The 18,988-nt window shown below is 37.6% G+C and overlaps 1 protein-coding gene across 1 annotated transcript; it reads right to left on the bottom strand.

Moving 5' to 3' along the window:
• Positions 1-1,217: 1,217 nt before the first annotated feature.
• LOC6041117 (nose resistant to fluoxetine protein 6) lies at positions 1,218-13,722 on the bottom strand. Its single transcript, XM_038265471.1, has 13 exons — positions 13,567-13,722; positions 11,037-11,182; positions 10,667-10,976; positions 10,469-10,615; positions 10,219-10,412; positions 9,232-9,401; positions 3,415-3,583; positions 3,160-3,353; positions 2,950-3,100; positions 2,689-2,875; positions 2,485-2,627; positions 2,283-2,397; positions 1,218-1,394 (listed from the first exon to the last, which is right to left on the bottom strand). Exons 1-13 carry the CDS (start codon positions 13,640-13,642, stop codon positions 1,312-1,314), a joined length of 2,085 nt encoding a protein of 694 aa, XP_038121399.1. The 5' UTR covers positions 13,643-13,722; the 3' UTR covers positions 1,218-1,311.
• Positions 13,723-18,988: the final 5,266 nt, after the last annotated feature.

Raw genomic sequence — 18,988 nt, 5'->3', positions numbered from 1 at the left:
GCAGCAACGGTGAAAGAACCTGTTTCGAAGCTTTTTTTAACGAGAAAACACTGCGTTGTTCTTTTTGCCTCTGGTTTCACAACAAAGAATTATAACATCTTTTAAAATAAGGAAGACAACAAAAAATGTTTAAATCAAAGAAATTTGGACGCCCAAGTGCATCCGCCAGAGCATGATCTTTAACCTGTCCGCGTCCAAAGCGCGAAGCACGTGTAGAAAAGTCAATTTGAACAGTTTCGGTTGGCCTTGAGGCTTTGCCGTCAATCGAAGGCATAATTTACCTGTACGATCTGCTCGGTGCCACCAGCAGCAGTCAGAGATCCGCTTCTAGTGTGTGTGTGTGTGTGTACCTTTCAAACCCGTGATGACCATTTCACTTTCAAGCCATAGCTTTGCAGCCAAATAATGGCCGTAATTACCCATTGACAGCCGTTGTTGCAAGGATTCGATGGTTATGGTAAGGGTGGTTCAAATTTGCTGTTATGAGTACATTAATTTTGAAAAAATCTAAATTTGAAAACATTTGTTATTTTTGAAACTTAAGCATAATAATAAAGTCAACAAAAAATAAAATCCATGCCAAACAAATACAAAGACAGACCTTTGACAACCCTAACACTTCTTGTTGTCAGTCAAAAACTACGTAGAATTTAGAGGAATAGGGAGATTATAGGACCTTTTCGAAGAAAAAATCTAGATTTAGAGACAAAGCGTGGCAAGTAGGGTTTATGTTGGATAATGCGACTAATACTGTAAAATCTACGTAATTTGCGGATACCACCACAGCTCCCACGCGAAAACTCAACATCAGATGATCGAATCATCATAGAGTAGCGTTCTAAGCTACTGAATTTCGTCAGACCGAGCTTGGGCTCTGAATATATTATGTGAAGTGTAAATAGACGAAATAGACAGAGGGAATTCAGCATTTCGGCGGAGATAAGTTATTATTTGCTATTATTTATGTTTGTTGGTTTTACAAATCACTAATAACAGTAAAAAAGGGTAAATTTCACTCGAATTGCACTTTTTCGGCAACAGAAAACGAAAAATCTGAAATGTTTATACCTTTTTTACTGTGGACATTCCAAGTTGACTAAAAGTGGGTAAAGGGTCGAAGGTTAGGCAACATCAAACAAATTCAGCTTGAATGTAAATCTAATTATAGGATAAGGATGTAACTTCTGTGATACGAGAAAAAAAATTAAAACGTAAAATTTCTAAAATAACTTAAAATATATTGTGTATTTAAAATATGCTAGAAAATCATTAATACATAAAAATATCATATTAGAAAGAATTTCCTAATTCTTACGGCCCCGTTTGATTGTTACTTTCCACAGTAGTGTTGTTGCCATTTTTCGTAAGTTCAACATTTTCTTCGTAATATGTTTCTGCAATTGAAAAAATATTGGTCAATTCATTTTCAACAAACAAACCTAAGTTGAGAGCGTAGGATAATTTGGACTTCCTAAGGAAATTGATCCGTCACAGGCTACAAAGACAATTGAGCAATTCTCTATGAAATCGGCCGATTTCGACAGTTTTTATTTTTTTTGTATTTTTTCATTTGGCTCAAATTTCGACTCTTGTGTTCCGTTTTTTTTAAATTTTGATATTTAAAGCACTTTTCAAAAAAATAGTTCCGGTAAATGATTTTTGTATTTTTTTAGGTGAGTAGCTACATTCTGCATTTTGTGTGAGTCTTTTTGTAACATCTTAAGCTACTTTCACAAAAATTTTGAACGAAAGAAAATCGTGGGCCCACCTTAAAATTTGAATATTAAACTTAAAAATCAAAAACTCTTATAAAAGTTGAGTGTTTTTTTCTTTCAGTGTATTTTTTTCGGAAAGCCGTCCAAATTTCCTACAAGTTTGTCTCTGACCACTTTTTGATACGATGCAACGGCTTCGAGATACAGCAATATTTAAATTACGAAATACAAAAATATTTAAAACACTTGCGCCCTTCTCAAATGTCATTATCGAGTGAAACTGGCTCCATATACACAAAAATGGCTTATATAAGCGTAGGATAACATGTCTACAAAGTTTCATTGAAATCGGAGAGGGTCGAGAAAAACGTACCTAAAAAGAATCTTGTTTTGGGCTGGAATTGCTCATTCCAAAAACTCGATTAGACTGGGAAATTGCACAAAATGTTATTTTAAACTTTTTCGAGTTTCTATACATTGAGTATCACTAAAACTGTCCTAATCACTCACATACCCGTTTTTTAAAAGATGTCCAAAATTCCCAAAAACTCCCTGACGCCAACTCACCCGATTTTTTCGCAAACAGCGCTTTCTGCAAATTTGACAGTGGAATCTCAACGCCCAGGCACATCAGCAGCCCCAGGATGTAGGCCAGCACCAGCGTGGACGACGTCGAAACCAACTGTGGGAATAAAAGGGGTGTAGTAAAATTTACGCATGCATAAAAATTATCATATTTCTAAACCGCGGGTCCCACAGCAGCACTTACAATGCGCACATCGCTCACATAAATCGGCTGCCGGATGTTGCCGAGCGTGGCCCGGATCACAAACAGATGGCACAGGAACACGGCGTACGTGACCTTGCCCAGCGGCCGGAAAATGGCACTGTTGAGGACCCGCTGGAAGAAGCCTGTACGGTGGAGAATGACACAAATTGCAAAGATTTCAACGCCATGAAATTCAATCATTACCTCCCACTCCAAGCGCAAGCCCCACAAAAAGCACCCCAAAGATGACACCCCACAGGTTCTTGGAGAAGGCCGCATAAAGGGCGATCCAAACGGCGGGCTTTTCAAAATCGTACGCATAAAAGACGTACGCCGACAGCAGCAACCCGATGGCCAACGGAAGGGCAGAGTACCAGGCCAGCTGGAAGAGCTGAAGGCGAGAAAAAAAAACGAAGAGCCATAAAACGGACGATTCCTTTAAACTCGCCCCGAACTCAACCTCACCTTCCGCTGCCGCACGCTGGCCTCGGACCGTTTCAGTTGACGATACGCCAACCCGGCAATCAATCCGGCCAGATAGCTGCCAAAGTTGGTGTGCGTCGGGATGTACATCTGCCGGTAGCCCTGGTCGTACCACATGACGTACTTGAGGGCCCTTCAGGGGAGGACAATAATGGTTGACAATCGTCGATAAATGTAAATTTTGGCACTTACTCTGGTCGGATCATGACCACCCCCTCGAACCCGTAAAAGTACGTTACAAGGCCCGGCGACAGATAGGACAGCAGCACGGCGATGGCCAACGTTGGCCGGAGCAGTTTTGGGAAGCGCCACACGAAGGTCAACAGCAGCAGGCCCAGGACGAACAGCTGGAAGTCGGTGGCCAGGTACCAACTTTGCTGGAGGCACTGTTTCGAGACGTTCATGAAATCTTCAGAATATTTTCAAAATCAAACAATAAACACAAACCGGTTCATCGACGGTGGAGTAGTTGTTCACGAAGGCCAGATTCGCCCACCAGTTGTTCCGGCAGAAGGTGCGTTCCGTTTCCGCTACGCGCTTCCACACGGGGCCGTCCTGCAGGCGGTTCAGCCAGGTGGCGTCCAGCAGAATCATGAAGGAGTACAGGGGAATGAGTCTGAGGGGAGGGTGTTTACAATCAACAAACTTTAAATATTTCAACGGAGATTAACGGTTGCAGTGGTACCCAAAATGTATAACTTTATTCTTTTGTAGAAAATTTACTAAAATTAAATTCTGCCGGTTTGAGCGTATACAGCTGAAATCTATCATACCTTGTTGAAACTTAAGCGTTCATTTGACATTGACATTATTTAGATCAACCAAACTATACATCATATCGATTCTTAAAATAATTAAAAAATCGATACGATTCACTTGAATTTGACTTTCAAAGCATTCTAAAAATTACCAATTACCTCAGAAATCAACCTTTATTTTGATATGTTTTGTTTTATTATTATTTCGAACCAAACATTTCATTAGGGCACAAAACCAAAAATCGCGATTCGAGAAAATCGCTGGCAAAAAGTGGACAATTTGTTCCAATTCCTATTTAAAAAGAAAGCTTGACTGGTGGTATTTTTACTGATGATACGATGAAACACATCATAATCCCCAACTCTGCTTTAATGCTTCTTAATTTATGTTGATTTTCGCAATAAAACTCATTATTTTAAAAAATCTCGTTATTAGGCCCTTATAACTTTCCAACCGTTGTTCATAATGGGCCCTTTCTAAATGCAATTTCGAAAAGAACTGAAAGGGAACTAAAGCGCTGTCACCTGATTGTTGATTTTGATGATGTTTATGGGCCTTTTTGTTTAGTTGGAAATTTTGATAATTAGTGAAGTTTTGTGATCGAATGGTGTAGATAAGGTATGTGAAACATAAAAATTCTTCAAAAGTGTACTGAACATCAACCGCGGGGCCGTATTAAATATTGTGTTTCGACGAAGTTTTTTTCTTTTCCAATCCTTGGTGAAACGTAAACCAAACTTTGTTTTGAAGTGAATTAGTGTTAAGAATGTATGAAAAGTTCACTTAATAACATAGAAAGTTTCTTAACCACGCAAAACTAACGAAAAAGAAAAGGGCACAATTGAAGTTTTTTTCTGGTTTGGAGTGAACATTTTTTTTTTTTTGAATTAAATATACTTTATTGAATCTTTCTTATAATAATTACATTTGGTTTACATAATAAGTGGTCAGCTGTGGCTCTTCAGCTTTAGTATGCTTTTCGTGATTTAAACACTGTTCATTTTCTTAACTTTAAAAGTATATGATTTATTTGGAGTGAACATTGTTATTTGCTCTTTAGTGTTTTTGATTTTTTCAATAGAAAACTGTTTGCTATGAATCTGATTCTTGGAGGACATGTAGGGAGTGTACTAATGAATGGAATAGTGGAATAATCCCAAATGTTTATTCATATATAGAAGGTTCCAAAAAATATATCAAACATTAGGGTCCTAAAGCCCTATGTTTAACCGTAAAAACATGATTAAAAACGTTACTTAATTCACCTTTAGGTGGTTGGTGCCTTCCTCGCATTCATAGAGTGAATACACTACACAATCTAAGAAAAGTGTATAAATAACACTTATTTTCTATCAAAATATCTGAGATCCGGCCTCAAAAAAAGTGTATTAAAACACTAAAGTGCTTATAACTTTTGATAGGGTTGTCAGATCTTAAATCTTTTGGGCTTGTTGGAAAGTTCTTTTGATTACCTATCCAACGATGAGTCGCGTGATAGATCCGGACAATTTTTTCATCAACATATTTGAGATCCGGCCTCAAAAAAGTGTATAAATAACACTTAAGTGCTCATAACTTTTGATGGGGTTATTTGATTAAAAATCTTTTGAACGCGTTTGAAAGGTTTTTCAAATACCTTTCAAACATTATATAGCATGACGGGTTTTCTTACAAAAACCACCCTTTTTACAATCTTGCAAAGTTTAGCTAAAATCATTTTTTTGCATAACTTTTGAAGTACTTTTTTAAACTTCATTATATTAACTACGGTCTTGTGGGATCCCAAGACGGATCAAATGAGACCAAAACGGTCGAAATCGGTTCTGCCAGTCCGGAGATAATCGTGTGCATATTTTTCGGTGCACGGACTTACAGACATACACACGCACAGTCATTTGTTCAGAATTTGATTCTGAGTCGATAGGTATACTTGAAGGTTGGCCTACGAGGTCGAATAGAGAAGTTCATTTTTCGAGTGATTTTATAGCCTTTCCTCATTGAGGTGAGGAAGGCAAAAAAAGGCAACATTTTTTCGCTGTATCAACCGAGTTCTTTTGGAACAAGCTGTCAAGTACAACCTTTTCTGTCAAGAAGATCCGCGAAGTACATTTTTAAAAATTAATTTAAAAACGTCACTTAATCCACCTTAGGGTGTTTGGTGCCTTCCTCACATGCATATCATATACAGAGAAATCTCTTTTTAACGCAATGGCGGTACGATTTTTATTTCGTTAACCATACAATATTTTTGCAAAAATGAAAAACGTAACGAATCCCGTAACAACATTTTTGATCCATTTATATCGTTATGCTTGGATTAAACTAAATGGCACAGCCCTATTCCTCGATCATCGATTGTCATTTGTCAGATATTGAACTGAATCCCCCCGTATAGACAAATCCAGCGAAAGCTCAACGCTGCTTTTTGATGGTGAGAGATTTGACAGCTCCCATACTAAATGTCTCGATTTTCATACTTTTTGTTAATTTTCTTCTAAAATAAAACACTTAACATATGAAAACTATATATTTTTGGTGCCCAAAATTCCTGCTGAATCGAATGGTGTACTTATCTCAATTGCAAATTTTTTGAACAGTTTTTATTTTAATAATATTCTAGACACATTTTGTGTACCTAATCAATCAATACTTTAATCATAAATAATCATTTTATTGCTTAAACATGAGTTTTCCTGAGCTCCCATATTCAAATACATGGAAGCTGTCATTTCTAACACCATTGGCCACCTAGCGGCCATTTCAAACTGGATACGTCTATATTAGTAAACAAAAAAAAAAATAAAAATAACCTGTTGGGAACTAGATTGAGGTTATGTAAATTCAGACATTTTTTTTAAACTGCTTGTAATTTTAGATAGGTAAGTCAGATCTTGAAAATTCTTAATCCACAAGCACACTAAAAACCACCCTTTTTGCAAATTGTCATGTCTACATACAGCCAAACACACTGACATTTGCTCAGCAGGTGATTCTGTGTCGATATGTACAAATGAAGGTAGGTCTAGGAGGTCTAATCAAAAAGTTCATTTTTCGAGTGATTTTATAACCTTTCCTCAATAAGGTGAGGAAGGCAAAATCCATTTGAACTCCTTTGCGGTCGTACAAAGAGTCACTGAACTCAGAAAATTAAGCTTTAGCGTTGTGAACAATTATATTACAAATTTAAGCTTAATTTGTGATTACACCTCCTAAAATTGTTGAACAACTGATCATTTTACAAAAAAAAAAAAATAAAAAATATAAAGGTATTACAGAGTTTGAGTTTCATATGTACCTGGGTGATGAATAGAGAGAATGCGTAAAATGATTTTCGAATGATCCCACATCTACAAAGTAGAAGGTTGTTCAAGCACTACACAGAAATAAAAATGATGGTAATATTCATCAGGAAATGGTGACAGATTTTGTGGCAAAATAAATGATTAATTTTACCTCTGAAAATGATGAATTTTCATCAGTTTTTGATGAATATTCATCAGGTTCACATTTTTACACATTTTTTAAGTAATATTACACAAATAAAGATGTAATATTCAACCTACCAAATTTTCAACATTCAAAAATTCAACTTTTTTTTGCTGTGTAGGATGACTTTTTTCTTACTGGTAAATGAGCTGTTTTATAATCAGTAATATGTGTTTTATTTTGTCTAGTTTTTGACATTTTTTGCTGGACAATTGTCACATTTCGATCGTTTAGAAAAGATTTTTCTTTTTTACGGGGGACAATGTTGCAGATAAGTTCCCTGGCTGATTTTGGAATCCAGCGAATAAACATCACTAATTCTAGCGGATCAGCTTCACAACAAACAGAAAAGATTTTCACTAAACCAGGTTTTTAAAAGGAATCAAGCAATAACGTAATGAACGTAATATTTGAACCAACTCTAAAGACAACATCTGGATGGATACAAACGCATCGATCCATAAACAACCTTCATCTAATCTAATCTAATCAGACCCTAGCGCAGCCAATCTTTTGAAGGGATCCTGGAGAGTGCCTTAGGTTAGATGACGCCTACACAGCAAAAAAAAGTTGAATTTTGGAATGTTGAAAATTTGGTAGGTTGAATATTACCTCTTTATTTGTGTAATATAACATAAAAAATGTGTAAAAATGTGAACCTGATGAATATTCATCAAAAACTGATGAAAATTTATCATTTTTTGGGGTAAAATTTATCATTTATTTTGCCACAAAATCTGTCACCATTTCCTGATGAATATTACCATCATTTTTTTCTGTGTAGCACTCTTCTTGTCATTTATTAACATCTGTAGTGCGCCATTGCATTAGAATGCATTGAAACATCACAAGCGTTAAACCGGCCAGGCCTACTGCGTAAAGCCGTATCGCAGAGATGACTCGTAATTGGGTTGAGTTTGAGCACTGAGTGTTCGAACAACAACACAATTCTGAATCGACAGGGGAGGAAGAAGCGTGGGGACACACCACCATACGCTCCGAGATTTTGGTTGTATTCGTTGGGAGCACCATGCTAAGAAGGTTTGGTACTCCGGGACCCTCTGGGATGGGACATTGTATTTCCACGAATGCCCTGGACACTATTTGCCGTGGTTTTAGCGCCACAACTCGCTCCGATCCATAAACAACCTTCATTCATAAAAATGACTATCTTGCCTTCAACTTTTTAAAGATTTCATGACATCAACTCCAGGTCCTCAAAGCCACACATTTTTCATTCTGGCAAAAAACCCCAATTTTTAATGATCGATACAATACTCTCTACTTTTGACGAACAGTAAATTGGTTCCACTTTGAAAGTTCAAAATTGAGGCCGTTCTACGAACCACTATTCAGCACCTAGATAAGTACCATCCCTGAAGTCATTATTTTTTTGATATACCTTCCTGAAAATAACCATTCATTGTTTACATTTGTAAGAAAAAAGTGTTGCAAATTTGTGAATTTCAGAGTCGATGTTTTTCTTAGAAAACTTAAAAGAAAATGAAAAATTTGAGGCGATTGATACATCTTCCAGACCACAGCAAAAAAAAAAAAAAACAAAATAAAATATTGACAAACATGATTTCGCATAACATTTTTACAAGATAGAATAATATTACGAACTCAAAATCTCCTTGTTTTTTGCCTTTTGACCATAAACATCTCAATTTAATTGTTGTCAGTTTACAATAAGGATTTTAACATTTTGAAGTGCCAACAATGTATTTTCAGTTATATTTTTTTTTGTAACAGAAAATAGCTTAAACAATCTTCCTTGAACGTTTTCTTGTTTAAGTCCATTATTTTTAATTACTTAATTAACAAATCATTTAAATCTAAGCATTCATCAGGAGAAAATGAAAGTAAAAAAAATCACTCTTAGCCAACCCCAAACGAGGGCAATTAATATCCACTCAGCATAGAACGGTGCCCCAACGTCCGTCAACATTTCATCGCATAGGAAAATTTCAAACCAGGAAATCTCAACCAAATGCACGCAAACCTCGTCACTCTCACCTCAAATACCGGTACAGAACGCTGCCGCAAAAGTCCTTCACCGCGAACGACTTGCTTCTGTCAGCATAGTCGGCAAATTGCACCGCCAGCAGGAATCCGCTAATGGCGAAATAGGTCTGGATCACCGTTAGCCCGTTGAAAATCAGCATCGTCACCAGCCGGCGGTAGTTCTGGGCGTGCGTGCGCGAATGAGCCACGTGTGCGATACCGGGGGAGAATTAGATAGTATTAGATTAGGTATTTGATCGTTTCTCTGTGAGAATCTAGAAAGTAATTTTAAATGTTTAAAACAGAAATTTCTTTGTATACATAATTTCTCATATTTCATCGCCGTCGTGCATTTTGGTCAAAATTGAGTTAAGAACGCCATTTTGTGCAGCTCACAATGCCTCACCTTTTGACCTTCACAGATCCCCAAAATTCGATTTCAGTCCTGAGATATTCCATAAAACCGAAAATACTTCGTGCATTTTTGTCACGTTTCATATGAAAGAAGTTTAAATCTTGTCGTGCAATCTTGACACAGCCTGAAAATTGATGCAAGTGCGACAATTGGTCAAAGGGATTTCAGAACAGAACGCGTTTGACACACGTACATGCCCGACCACCGTAAACATTTTTAATTATATTTGCGGCAACTCCGGCAACCAAATTCAACCAAACTTCGGGGCAATGCACAGAATGGTCAACCAAACAAGTCGTGTTTGTTATTGTTGACATTGCGTGCTCTCGTTTTTGTTTATTCAAGGTCAAACATCAAAACGCGTTTTTTCCGGAACGTCAAAAAGCGACGTACGAGATAAGTAGAAATTCCAAAAGTGTTCACGATTTTCTGTAGATCTACAACGAGGAATAGTGACTAGACGAATCTTGGACATTTCTAGGCCAATCAGCTCAACTTGGGACGTTTAAGAGGCACACTTGACAAACAAATCAAAACCCGCCAAGTCACTCATTCACACGCAGCTCGCCACACGCCCCACTTACCAGTTCTACGTACTCGGGGTTCATCAGCGGAAAGATGCAATTGAACAGCATGCAGTGGCCGGCAATGACCAGGTACATGACCAGGAAACGTGCACTCTGAATGAAGCGCAAATCTTTGGACAGGGTCGAGCGCCGTTTCGCGACCAGGGTTTGCCAGTTCCGGGCTAGGGAGAAGAGGACCAGCTTTTGGGAGACTGAAATCGGGGGTGGAGATTAGAAGAATGATATTGTTCAAAAGTGAAATGATTACCTCCTCGACGGATCGGAGTCCGGTAGTAGGTGCTGGCTTTGATATCAGAGTACTGCTTCGTCCGAAGACGAAAATCGTAGAATGATGACAGGGAAACTGCTAGGATGATTGCTCCCAGAACGACCAGGAAGGTTATGTCCAAGTAATCTAAACATTTGAAAGAAGTCATGCTGGACTGGAAATCTTCATAATACTTACCCAAAGAATCCACTTCATGACTGCTGACGCAATACTCCACCGTCGAGTGTCCCATGATGCCGTACTGCCGTTTCAGCTCGTAATTAACGCACTGATTCGCCAGCCGGTTCAGCTTGGCCCGCGCGTCCAGCGCCCCCCGAAAGGTGTTCGGATCAAACGTGACCTCACTGGACTGATTCCAGTGGGCCAGGTAGTACTTCATCTGCGTCCGGTGGTCAAACCGGTCCAAAATGGCGTGACACCGGGCCATGCAGAGTCCCCGCTGGAGCCGGTCGTGCCGGAAGCTGCGCTTGCTGTCGTTGGAGAATTTCTTGGCGTGGTTGAAGGGGTTAGTTTTTCTGGTGTAAACTTTGAAACGGGCTGGGATTACCTCTATCAGTGGCCAGATTGTTGCGGTAGAGTTTGGTTTGATCTCGGTATCCACGAGACAGTAGATGGCTTCGGAGGGGAACTCCTGCAGACAGCGGTCATAGTCGTCGTAGAGGTACAGCTTGGGTAGTTTGTAGTACTCGGTCACTAGGGACACGTAGACAGTTTCAAAAGAGATTGTTATTATGACTTGATCTTGAATTGTATGATAACAGACCACATTGTTTCGTACAACTTCAAACAGAGAAAAGTACAACTATCAATAACACGTTGTTTACATTCAGCAACTCTCCTAAATTCTTTCGAAATAATGAAATTTCTAAAACAAAAACCATAAAGCATACAGATAGTAGCACGATCAATAAGGAAAAAAAAATTCCAGCAATGATTCAGAGAGATCACGTGATAATTTAGTTTTTGAAATTGGTAACTTATTACGAAGCGTCTGCAAGGCTGACCCTTGCTTCGTATCCATTCATACTTGAATATTCCAGACTCAACTATTTGGGCTACATGCTCATTAATCAGATTCACTATTGGGAGACGTTTCCGGACGAGCAAGCTAAAATAATATCCAAAGAGTTTCTGAGGTATAATGAAAACCCTGTCCTGTAACTTCATCGCTAAAACATGAGCATGATTTTCTGGTAGAATAACGGCCACCATTGACCTGGTCTGGAGTAATTTGGCAGCTGACACTTGAGTCAGGGGATATTTTTGCATTCGGCTTGTAATCTTTTGTACAAGAGAATCATTGACAATAGTTGCCAAAGTTTGCTGAAATTTTGGCAAAGTATACATTTTATAATCTCTCCGGACTAGTTCTTCTATCGAATCAACAGGCGATCGTGGTGATACCGTCAGAAACTCGATTAGATCAGCTTGGGACAAATTGTACACCACCATCAACATGAGTCCGACGATTACAGTCACGATCCGGAGTTTGAGATCCGTAAACGAGCTAACCGCCACATTGGTGATCATACCAATTGCTGTCAACATGAGCAACGAAGTTTCGTGCTCGAATGGCTCTGTTGATAGCTTACGCAGTCCGTTGAGTTTGTGGACCAACCTGAAGCAGGCAAACGTTACACCGAAGAAAAATATATAAATTAGGTAGAGCTTCTGTTTGTACGCTAACTTTACCAGCGTTTCCCTAGTGTTCCAAATATTAGGTATCACAACGACAAGATTTTCATACCCAGCTGTAAAGCAATGTTAAATTCAAGCTTCTAGCCAAAATTGCAATTATTCTGTGGCCAAACTGTTCTCCTTCATGTGATCTCTTCGCCTTTTCTGATACCTATAATAAATCAATCTGTTATTACCGAAGCTGGGAGTATAAAACGTACCTTTAACGGAAACCCTTTCAAACCTCTTGATTTTATCTCAAAGCCATCATAATAATTGTGTAAAAAAGGATCATAAAAATTCAATTTTCCAAGGAACGCTTTACGGGCGGTAATAACAGCAACATTTAACAACTCAAAATCGGTCCAAGCATTTAACAAGAATCGATGCAAAACCTCCATTGAGCAACTCTGTAAAATGAACAATACTCTTGCCTGCGGACTCAACTTTTTTATCAGATTCATGAAGTAATGAATGTCGTGTTCACTGCTGGCCACCACCATGAATCCTAAATTCGAAGAGTATGGATTGATGGAGTTGCTTCTCTGGTTAGTTTCACGAAATATTTTTTTTATTTTCATATGAGTACTCAAGATCACGGGAATTTGCACGATTTCCAAAAAGTATGACTCTTTCTGTTCTTGTTTACGATCAAAACTTGTGAAGTAAATTGTGCGCACATCCTGAATTACACGAAAAAATGTTCTAAAATGGAGCATAACAATACCCATCTTTCAAACCTTGTAAAAATCTTTCAGCTGCGCTGCCTGATTATGTAGTCGGAAATCAATTAACTCCAAGTTGGAGGAACCAATTTCTGCTATACTCCCACAAACGATTGAAATCCCAGCAAAGACAACCACGAGTTGATTCATCGCCGGACAGAATAATAGTTTCGTTACTTCAAAAGCGACTGACTGTCTAGTTTGGTGTATCGAGTATTTTCATTACTTTAATTATTGATTCGGGATCCCAAATTGGTCCAGCGGGAGATCACTGATGTCTTGTTTGCACATTGAATCGATACTAAATTTTTGTATCAAAAGCAGCAGAGTTGTCCAATTCGAAACTCCACGAAGTCGCTTTCGGTTTAAACCAGTGTTTTAAGAAACAAATCTGGAGTTTTTTTTTTCGAAAAGGTCCAATAAATCAAATTTCCAGTTTTTGCTTTTTGGGTGTTTTTGAAACCACCTTGAGTTAGGGGTATTGAAAACACCCAAAAAGCATAAACTCAAAATTTGGTTTATTGAACCCTTTAAAACAAACTCCAGAAATATTATGACGGAACGGAATAGAGTAGAAGGAGATTTTTAAATGTTATTATTAAATCAATTGCAACAAACATCAATTTCAAATGCGTTCGAAGGGTCTCGAAATGATGCTTCCTCTGGACAACTTACTATTGAACGAACCAAGCAGTGACAAAGTCCAGGAACATTTCACGAAAATTGCCAGAATCCACACGGGTACAAACATACTGACTTCCACCAACAACCCAAACCGATGAACCTGCGAGCCGAGACTGCCGGGCAGAAATTCCGGAAAAGTGCTGTTTTCCTCTGATTTTTCACATCAACTAATTATAACAAAAAAAGCAAAAACATACGCAGCATAAACGGACGGATAATTAGGTAGCGGCGGCTATTGTTGTCTGCGAACAATTCAACGTTTACCAGAGGCATTTAAAACAAACTGTAATCATGAATTTGTCAAGCTCACCCTGAGATGATCTAGACATTTAGTTAACAGTAGTAATTAAGTGGCATTCAAGCTCGAGTTTGTCGCTTCTCTGAACGTTTTTAGTAGGTTGGCTTTTTTGTATGCTTTCACATAAGCCAAGATGGGCACAATGGAGCGATACTTGCTATTAATTATTTAAAATCATCGATTAAAGTACGTCGTGGGAATTTTTGTATTGGAAAACATATGGGTCATTCCATCTCAACTGTGCACGAAAAAGTGCAAATTTGAAAATTACCCTCTCCGATCCTGCTCAAATTTGGCAGAGCTGTTGATACTATCAAAACATGCAAGAATCCCGAATTTCATCCAAATCGGACCACCCCCTCCATTTTTGTACCTCCCCAAAAAATCGACTTTTTGGCGATTTTTGACCAAACCTCCTAGTTTCAAACGGCGATAGCTCAGGAACCACAAATCTTAGAGGGTCGGTCTTAGACCCAATTTTGAAGGAAATTGGACGTAGAGTCCATTTCCGTGATCAAAATGTTGATTAATTTATTTTTTCTACCTGTATTGCGCAATTGAAAACTTTAAACGGCCGTATCTCAAAACACCCCAACTTATTTTTTTGATTTGACCTCACCATCGTGTTCCCCGGCCAATTTTACATAAGAATCACTTATCGACAGAAATGAATATGTTTCGTTCCAGAGATATCGAATTTTAAAGTTTAGTGTTTTCGAGATTACCTACATCAGCTTCATTCGCCGCATCACAGGCGGGCTGATCAATAACTTCTACCTGGTGTTTCGGGAGATGATTGATTTAATTTATATTTTTATAATTTTACGCAAATATTTATTCAAATGGCTAATAGGGGAAATTCTCGTATGTTTGGCAGATTAAGTTCACGCTCCTAGTTTCGTCCAATTTGCTCATTTTCACTATTCAAACAACAAATTTTGCAAAACTTTTGATAGAAACTTGCTTGTTCACTTCTTATTGAGCTATTTATCTCTCGATTTCAGTCGAAAACGCTTTTAATCAGCTGTAATTGAATGCCAAAGTGCTGATATGGCAACATTAGAGGAACGCTGGAATAAGATGCTGTTCCACTACCTTGATCAATCTATTTTTGTGAAAGGAATATTTATTGGGTTATTTTGAATGCACCGTTTTTTACATGTTGCTAACCGTTTTAGAGTACCTCCGAGGCCATGACTAGGGCCTTTATCATAAGCGGTAGCAAAATAGTGCCATTCAGCAAAAACCCCAAAACCTGCTTTATTATTATTATTTTTATTATTAATGTTTATTATTGACACTTTACCATAATTTGGCAAACCTGATTTATGGATTAAAAGATTGATCATATTAAATCAATTTTTATATTATGAGCCAGCTTCATTTGATTAAAAGATGATTTTGGTCAAGGTACATTCAATTTAAAAAAAATCCTTACACGTGAGGACAGCAGCCGTATTGTGTTCCAAGAATCCAAGAATGAAAGAAGAAAAAAACTGTTGTTCGGACGGTGTCAAAATCATCGCAACTAAATTTGGGGAATTTGCCGCTTTGCAGCAGATCAAACTTTGTGATTTTCTTATATTTCAAAATTTTATAATTTCCAGAAATCCTTTTCCTACTCCTTGTGATCGTCCTTCACTAGAGTACAACGTATAAACAAATTTTATTCATTTCAATTCATATTTTTTACTCAATAATGTATCGTGCACTTATTGTTCAGTGTTACTAACAAGATTAATTGCATTTTCCTGCTCGCTTCGTCGGAATCCAATTCTGCCCTTTACTGTGTGTCGTTATTGCTCTGTCCTGTGGTTGAGCAAATAAACATTCGCGATCAAACTCCAGTTTCCTACAGTGTTATACAGTTATTTTTTGCCCAATTTGATAAAGATTATTTATGATGAAATATTATTTCAATAAATGACCAGGTAGCAGTTATTGATCAGCCCGCCTGTGTGCTTCTAGCAGATGCGGCGAATGAAGCTGATGAAGGTAATCTCGAAAACACTAAACTTTAAAATTCGACATCTCTGGAACGAAACATATTCATTTCTGTCGATAAGTGATTCTTGTGTAAAATTGGCCGGGGAACACGATGGTGAGGTCAAATAAAAAAAATAAGTTGGGGTGTTTTGAGATACGGCCGTTTAAAGTTTTCAATTGCGCAATACAGGTAGAAAAAATAAATTAATCAACATTTCGATCACGGAAATGGACTCTACGTCCAATTTCCTTCAAAATTGAGTCTAAGACCGACCCTCTAAGATTTGTGGTTCCTGAGTTATCGCCGTTTGAAGATAGGGGTTTTGCTCAAAAATCGGCAAAAAGTCGATTTTTTGGGAGGGTACAAAAATGGAGGGGGTGGTCCGATTTGGATGAAATTCGGGATTCTTGCATGTTTTGATAGTATCAACAGCCCTGCCAAATTTGAGCAGGATCGGAGAGGGTAATTTTCAAATGCTGTTCCGCTTCAGATGGAATGACCCATATGGTTTTAAGAAAGTGAAAGAGTAGAACATACTTTGCTGTGGTAAAATGATAGGGAAAACTACATGTAAATTGAGCAACTCTCTACGAAATCGGCCTATTTCGACCATTTTTATTTTTTGTATTTTTTTATTTGACTCATACTTTGTGGGGGCCTTCCCTTTGGCCAAATAAGCTATTTTGTGTCATTGTTTCACCCATACAAGTCTCCATACAATGTTGGCAGCTGTCCATACAAACATGGTACGTAAATATTCAAACAGCTGTAATTTTTGTGAATTTTTTTATCAAATTGGTGTCTTCGGCAAAGTTGTAGGTATTGTTGAGGACAATTGAGAATAAAATAGGTACACGGAAAAAAAAATTGCAGATTTTTTTATCAACTTTTTTTCACTAAAACTCAATTTCCCAAAAAACGTATTTTTTGATTTTCGAGATTTTTTAATATGTTTTAGGAGACTAAAATCCGCAACTTTTTGCCTTCCTCACTGAGGTAAGGCTATAATCCTGCTCTAAAATTGAACTTTTTATTTAAAGCTCGAAAACCCACCATGATGTATACATATCGACTCAGAATCGAAAACTGAACAAATGTCTGTGTGTATGTGTGTGTGTATGTGTGTGTATGTGTGTGTGTATGTGTGTGTGTATGTGTGTGTGTATGTGTGTGTGTATGTGTGTGTGTATGTGACCAATAATGTCACGCAGTTTTCTCAGCACTGGCTGAACCGATTTTGACCAAACCAGTTGCATTCGACTTGGTTTAGGGTCCCATACGGTGCTATTGAATTGTTTGAAGTTTCGATAAGTAGTTCAAAAGTTATGTATAAAAATGTGTTTTCGCATATTTTTGGAAGTTGAATAAATGGCACTGAACCAAACATCATCATTATATACATCGTTGAATAGGTAATTGAAAGACCTTTCCAACGAGTCCAAAACATTGAAGATCTGGCAACCCTGTCTCGAGTTCTGACCACTTTAGTGATATTTATGTTCTTTTTTGTAGCCGGATCTCACTTAAATGTATGTAAACAATGTCCGGATCTATCATCCGACCCACCGTTGGTTAGGTAATCGAAAGACCTTTCCAACGAGTCTAAAACATTGAAGATCTGGCAACCCAGTCTCAAGTTCTGACCACTTTAGTGATATTTATGTACTTTTTTGTAGCCGGATCTCACTTAAATGTATGTAAACAATGTCCGGATACATCATCCGACCCAGCGTTGGTTAGGTAATCGAAAGACCTTTCCAACGAGTCTAAAACATTGAAGATCTGGCAACCCTGTCTCGAGTTCTGACCACTTTAGTGATATTTATGTTCTTTTTTGTAGCCGGATCTCACTTAAATGTATGTAAACAACGTCCGGATCCATCATCCGACCCAGCGTTGGTTAGGTAATCAAAAGACCTTTCCAACGAGTCTAAAACATTGAAGATCTGGCAACCCTGTCTCGAGTTCTGACCACTTTAGTGATATTTATGTACTTTTTTGTAGCCGGATCTCACTTAAATGTATGTAAACAATGTCCGGATCCATCATCCAACCCATCGTTGGTTAGGTAATCAAAAGACCTTTCCAACGAGTCTAAAACATTGAAGATCTTGCAACCCTGTCTCGAGTTCTGACCACTTTAGTGATAATTATGTACTTTTTTGTAGCCGGATCTCCCTTAAATGTATGTAAACAATGTCCGGATCCATAATCCGACCCAGCGTTGGTTAGGTAATCGAAAGACCTCACCAACGAGTCTAAAATATTGAAGATCAGGCCTCAAGCTATGACCACCTAAGATGCCACTTATGAGCCCTTGAGTAATATGTGTGTTTTTTGTATTCCGAAACTTAACGCAATTAGACGAAATTTGTGTCCAAACCCATTTTTGGAAAAAAAGTGAGGAAGGCACCAACCACATAGGTGGATTAAGCTAGTTTTTTTCGAAAAGATCGGAAAATTTCACGAATGTTTCATATTTTAACATTGAAAATCGGACCATTAGTTGCTGAGATATCGACATTAGAAAATGGTGGGTTGTTTTGGTGAGACTTAGAAAACTTCAATTTTCGTGTTTCTTTTTCTTAAAGCGGCTGTATCTCAGCAACCCGAAGTCCAATCTTCAATGTCTCTTAGACAATTAAATAGCAAATTTTCTGAACTTTTCAAAAAAAATATTTTTAGAAATGGTCGCTCATGGTCACTATTTTAAAAAATCAAAAACTGCAAATATTTTGCAAAAATCAAACTTTCGGTGGCTATATCTTGAAAACGAAGCCCTTTATAAAAAAAAATGTAAAGTAGTTTTCGATTGCAAATTCAATTTTGCATTAAAAAATAACTTCAAATTTGTTTTTGCATGAAATTTCGATTTTTTCCAAAAATCACTATTTTTTTCAAAAATTCATAACTTGGCGGCAGATTTTTGACCATGTTTCTCTATGGCTCAAAAGTTGCGGATTTTTGTCCCCTAAAACATATCAAAAAATCTCGAAAATCAAAAAATACGTATTTTGGGAAATTGAGTTTTAGTAAAAAAAAAAGTTGATAAAAAAATATGCAATTTTTTTCCGTGTACCTATTTTTTTCTCAATAGTTCTTAACAATACCTACAACTTTGCCCAAGA

The sequence above is a fragment of the Culex quinquefasciatus genome, chromosome 3 (genome assembly GCF_015732765.1).
Source record: "Culex quinquefasciatus strain JHB chromosome 3, VPISU_Cqui_1.0_pri_paternal, whole genome shotgun sequence".
NCBI lineage: Eukaryota > Metazoa > Arthropoda > Insecta > Diptera > Culicidae > Culex > Culex quinquefasciatus.
Note: the sequence above shows the minus strand (reverse complement) of the source record. Positions and strands in the feature narration are given on the sequence as shown.